This window comes from Stomoxys calcitrans, chromosome 2 (assembly GCF_963082655.1).
Source record: "Stomoxys calcitrans chromosome 2, idStoCalc2.1, whole genome shotgun sequence".
NCBI lineage: Eukaryota > Metazoa > Arthropoda > Insecta > Diptera > Muscidae > Stomoxys > Stomoxys calcitrans.
In genome coordinates this window covers 94,973,098-94,979,097 of record NC_081553.1, presented here as the reverse complement: position 1 = coordinate 94,979,097, position 6,000 = coordinate 94,973,098, and the positions used below count along the sequence as shown (strand labels likewise).

The 6,000-nt window shown below is 38.0% G+C and overlaps 1 protein-coding gene across 5 annotated transcripts in view; it reads right to left on the bottom strand.

Annotated features, from left to right (window-relative positions):
• Nucleotides 1-1,612: 1,612 nt before the first annotated feature.
• The window catches only part of LOC106086820 (uncharacterized), a 739,645-nt gene continuing 735,257 nt past the window's right edge, over nt 1,613-6,000 (bottom strand). For all 5 annotated transcript variants that reach the window (XM_059363919.1, XM_059363920.1, XM_059363921.1 and 2 more), the window contains 3 exons: nt 2,427-2,554; nt 2,119-2,229; nt 1,613-2,007 (listed from right to left, as the gene is read on the bottom strand). In XM_059363919.1, the coding sequence (XP_059219902.1) occupies nt 1,702-2,007; nt 2,119-2,229; nt 2,427-2,554 (545 nt within the window). In that variant the 3' untranslated portion in view covers nt 1,613-1,701. The remainder of the gene's footprint in view (nt 2,008-2,118; nt 2,230-2,426; nt 2,555-6,000) is intronic.

Sequence of the window (6,000 nt, the reverse complement as noted above, 5' to 3'; positions counted from 1 at the left end):
GAACCGATTCGAACTATTCTTTACACAGTTGTTGGAATTCATACCAAAACACGTCGTGCAAAATTTCAGTCAAATCGGATAAGTATTGCGCCCTCTAATGGATTAAGAAGTCAAGACCCCAGATATGATTATATGACAGCTATTTCAGGTTGTAAACCGATTTTGACCATACTTCTCACAGTTGTAAAAAGTAATGCCAATACAGCAAATCGGTCAAATCGGACGATAATTGCGCCCTCTAGAGGCTCAAAAAGTCAAGACCCAATATCGGTTTATATGGCAGCTATTTCATAACATGAACCGATTTGGCCCACTTACAATCCCAACCGAACCACTTTAATTAAAAGTATTGGGTTGCCTAAAAAGTAATTGCGGATTTTTTAAAAGAAAGTAAATGCATTTTTAATAAAACTTAGAATGAACTTTAATCAAATATATAATTGCCATTTTGTTCGATAACCTTTTGCCATCTTCCTGGCAAATTTAATATTCCACAAACAAACAAATGTAAACAAAATTTCGCGCACATTTTTTGTAAAGCATGCTAAAAGTAACAGCTGATAACTGACAGAAGAAAGAATGCAATTACAGAGTCACAAGCCGTTGAAAAAATTTGTCAACGCCGACTATATTACTACTATATTACCGACAATTACTTTTTGGGCAACCCAATATTTGTGGAAAATTTCAAGCGGCTCGCTTTACTCCTTCGAAAGTTAGCGTGCTTTCAATAAAAAGACGGACGGACGGACAGACGTACGGGCGGAAGGATGGACAGATAGACGGACATAGCTAGTTCGACTTAAAATGTCATGGCTATCCAGAATATATATACTTTATTGGGTCTTGGACGACAATTTCGGGGAGTTACAAACGGAATGACGAAATGAGTATACTCTCATCCTGTGGTCTAGGGTATAAAAAAATGTGTAAATTTTAAAGTTAAGTTAAAACTCTCATTGCATTGCTCTGCATTTGCCTTTGTGTAAACTAAATTATCAATCATTTTTTTTCCTTAAAAAATGAGTACCTATTCAATGCCAATATTTATACAATTATATACAAACTTAGTATCCAAACAATTGACTTATCATCATCATCGTCATCATAACTCAAAGCTATATCATTGGATCTTAACAACTTACATGTGTATGTGTGTGTGTGTGTATGTACGTACAAAACATTGCCTATATATGTATATACCTAAACATAGTAACCTAGGCGGGGAGCAAACTGGATAAAGTTTAGCATTAGGGAGAGAAAGGGAGTTCTAGTTGTAGGCAAGGGAGAGTCCTTATAACACTGTACACTGTATAAAATATTAAGTAATTAAGTTTTTCCACTTTTCGGTTTTTTCCCCCAATTTATGTAGTCTCATAATTATTTAGAGCTATCATACACGATGCAATACAAACATACAAATATATTTATTTTTTTTTCTGTTGTTGTTAATTATATATAAACAATATTAGTAATAATTGTAATAATAATCATAATAATAGTACATATGTATATGGTTTTTTATATATATATATTCATTACTTTTCTATATAAATATGTTTGTATATATTTGTCTTTTGTTTATTTTCTTTTTGTGGTTTTATGGGTTGATTTGTGTATGTATGTGTGTATGTTGTTGTTGTTGTTGCTGGTTTGTGTATAAAGTCCTAATTACCATCTAATCATTTAATAATTCTAATGTCATGTTGCCATTGTGACCTTATATCGTCTACTCACATGCTGCATGTCATTTACTTGTGACGATGTCAGTGTCACCGTCACACCCAGGCTCACTATCAGCGAGGACATCATCATCAACAGCAGGTTGAGACTTGAGCTATATGTGGATGTTGTAGATCTAAGACTACTTGTGGCCGCACTACTCTCTGGCCAAACAACTTCGACTTCAGCCATTTTGAAAATGCTTAAAAGTCGGTGGGATTGCAGTTCATGATGTTCCGAATTGATGTGATGACTGATGGTGCGCAGCACTGAGGTGCATTCATCCTGGAAGAGGAAAAGTGTTAAGCCAATAAGTCGTTGATCTTAAAGTTATTCACAGATTCTTTTCTTCTTAAATAATTTTCTTCTTACTTTAAACTAAAGTCATCTCCTTACCTTTTCCTTTTTCAGCAATTCAATGGCTTTAAGTTTAACATCATGTGGTAGTCTAGCTGCAATTATGATATTCTCTTCGGTCATATTGAACAGCGTCAATGTACATTGAGTCTACATAACGAAGAAGCCCAGACAGAGCAGAGAATGATGAGACAGAAATATGAAATTAGTAAATGTTGCTGCTCATTAAATATTCCAGGAAATTAATTAAAGCAAATAATTGATTAAATTTGCCACAATTTTCCTCCCCTTCATTGCTGCCACAGAAGATATATAAAAGGCATTAATCAGCAAATCTCATAACTCACCTGATTATCAATGTATGTGTTAACATACTGCTGCAATGCTCTGACAGCATCCTGTACACCCAAATTGGTGTGGGGTCTTAGCAAAGCTTCATCGGTGGCACTGTAGCCCAGCATAAGGAAAACTCCACCTGCTCCACACCAGAAGAAAAAAAAGAAGAGGAGAAAAAAAAACCAAAAGGTAAGCAAACACTTGAAAAAAATCTCTCTTTATATAGTGGCAATGGCTGCAGTGCGATTTAGTGGCATTTTGAGGAGAGAAGAAAGGGTAGAGCCACTCCATTTCCCCCAAATGGCAGTTGTGATTCTTGAAAACTATGCTCATGTTTGACAAAACACGCACATTTCTCTGAACATTACAGCAAATGCTTAAACAACCAACTCTCTGCAACTATCTGAATTTCAAAATGCAGGGGGGGCAAAACAAACAAAAGTCCTTTGCTACCAAAGTGGTCTAGTAGAAGATGAAATCATTATGGCCACGCATAGTGAAAGGATCTTCAATCATAACCAACACCGACGAAAAAACAAGAAGACAGAGCGAGTAACTCTCAACTTGAAGCTATAAACCAGCATTGGTCTATGCCATAAGTTTGCATTGTACTCCATCACTGGCTGCTTCTGCTTCATAACCCACTTCCCACTCACTGCATTTAATCATCATTCATCATAAAATAAAATCATTACCCTGTGGCTGTAATATAATCCACCAAAATGCTACTCATCTTATGCTAAGAAGGAGGTATAATAGTAAGGGGAAACTAATCTAGTCATTCCGTTTGTAACACTTCGAAATAGTCGTCTAAGACCCCAAAAGGATATATACTCTTGATCGTCTCGAGGTTCCGAGTCGATATAGCCATGTCCGTCCGTCTGTCTGTCGAAATCACGAATGGGGTCGAACGCGTAAAGCTAACCCCTTTAAATTTTGCACATGTACTTAATATTGATGTAGGTCGTTGGGGACTTCAAATGAGCCATACCGGTTCCGAATTTGATGTAGCTCCCATTTAAACCGATCTCCCGATTTGACTTCTTGAGCCCTTACAAGCCGCTATTTTTGTTCGATTTGGCTAAAATTTTGCAAATAGTGTTCGGTTATGACTTCCATCAATTATGCAAAGTACGGTCCACATCGGCCTATAACCTGATATAGCTCCCACATAAACCGATCTCTTTATTTGACTTCTTTAGCTCTAAAAAGCTTCAATTTTTCTCAGATTTGGCTGAAATTTTAGCAGTAATGTTCTGTTACGACTTCCAACAACTACACCAAATGCGGCGCATAACCGGTCTATAACCTGATAAAGCTCCCATGTAAACCGGCGCCCTCTAGAGACTCAAGAAGTCAAGACCCAAGATCGGTTTATATGGCAGCTATATCAAAATATTGACCGATATGGCCCATTTACAATCCCAAGCGACCTACACTAATAAGAAGTATTTAGGAACAATTTCAGGCAAACTTTACTCCTTCGAAAGTTAGCTTGCTTTCGACAGACAGATGAACGGACGGATGGGTGGATGGACGGACAGACGGACAGACATGGCTAAATCGACATAAAATGTCACGACGATCCAGAATATATATACTTTATAGGGTCTCAGACGAATATTACGAGTAGTTGAAAGTTGTTGTTGTTGAAACTAAGAATAAAAAACGTCATGCAAAATTACAGCCAAATCGGATAGGAATTGCGCCCTCTGGAAGCTCAAGAAGTCAAGATCCCAGATCAGTTTATCTGACAGCTATATCAGGTTATGAACCGATTTGAACCATACTTGACACAGTTATTGGATATCATAACAAAATACTTCCTGCAAAAATTCATTCAAATTGAATAAGAATTGCGCCCTCTAAGGGCTAAAGAAGTCAAGATCCCAGATCGGTTTGTGTGGCAGCTATATCAGGTTATGAACCGATTTGAACCATACTTGGCACAGTTGTTGAACATCATACCAAAATTCTTCCTGCAAAAATTCATACAAATCGAATAGGAATTGCGCCCTCTACAGGCTCAAGAAGTCAAGACCCAAGATCGGTTTATCTGGCAGCTATATCAGGTTATGGACCGATTTGAACCATACTTGACACAGTTTTTGATATCATAACATAACACGTCGTGCAAAATTTCATTCCAATCGGATAAGAATTTCGCGATCTGGGGGCTTAAGAAGTCAAGACCCAAGATCGGTTTATATGGCAGATATATCAAAACATGGACCGATTTAAACCATACTTAACGCAGTTGTTGGCAGTGATACCAAAACATCACGTGCAAAATTTCATTCTAATCGGATATGAATTGAGCAGTCTAGAGGCTCAAGAAGTCAAGACCCAAGATCGGTTTATTTGGCAGCTATATCAAAACATGGACCGATATGGCCCATTTACAATCCCAACCGACCTACACTAATAAGAAGTATTTGTGCAAAATTTCAAGAGGCTAACTTTATTCCTTCGAAAGTTAGCGTGCTTTCGACAGACAGACGGACGGACGGACGGATGGACGGACGGATGGACGGACGGACATGGCTAGATCGACATAAAATGTCACGACGATCACGAATATATATGCTTTATGGGGTCTCAGAGGAATATTTCGAGTAGTTACAAACAGAATGACGAAATTAGTATACCCCCATCCTATGGTGGAGGGTAAAAAAATAGTGATATTGAGCTGAAACTTTGCACAGATTCTTTTTTTTTATTCAAAAACAGGTTCAGTTCGAGATGGGCTATATCGTACTACATCTTGATATAGCCCTCATATAGACCGATCCGCAGGTTTAGGGTCTTAGGCCCATAAAAGCCAAATTTTGTATCCAATTTTTCTGAAATTTAGGACCGTGAGTTGTGTTAGACCTTTCGACATTCTTCGTCAATTTGGCCCAGATCGGTCCAGATGTGGATATAGCTGCCATATAGACCGATCTCTGGATTTAAGGTTGTGGGCCCATAAAATGCGCATTTATTGTCCAATATCGCTTAAATTTGAGAAAGTGAGTTGTGTTAGTCCCTTTGAGATCCTTCTGCAATATGGCACAGATCGGTTCAGATTTGGATATAGCTGCCATATAGACCGATCCTCCGATTTAGGGTCTTAGGCCTATAAAAGTCACATTTATTATCCGATTTTGTTGAAATTTGGGATATTAAGCTGTCTTTGGCCCTTCGATATCTTTTATCAATTTGGCCCTGATCGGTTCAGATTTGGATATAGCTGCCATATAGGCCGATCTCTCGATACAAGGTTGTGGGTCCATAAAATGCACATTTATTGTCCAATATCGCTGAAATTTGAGACAGTGATTTGTGTTAGACCCTTTGAGATCCTTCTGCAATATGGCTCAGATCGGTTCAGATTTGGATATAGCTGCCATACAGACCGATCCTCCGATTTAGGGTCTTAGGCCCATAAAATCCACATTTATTATCCCATTTCGTTGAAATTTGGGACATTGGGTTGTCTTAGGCCCTTCGATATCTTTCTTCAATTTGGCCCTGATCGGTTCAGATTTGGATATAGCTGCCATATAGACCGATCTGTCGATTTTAAGTTTTGGGGCCATAAAA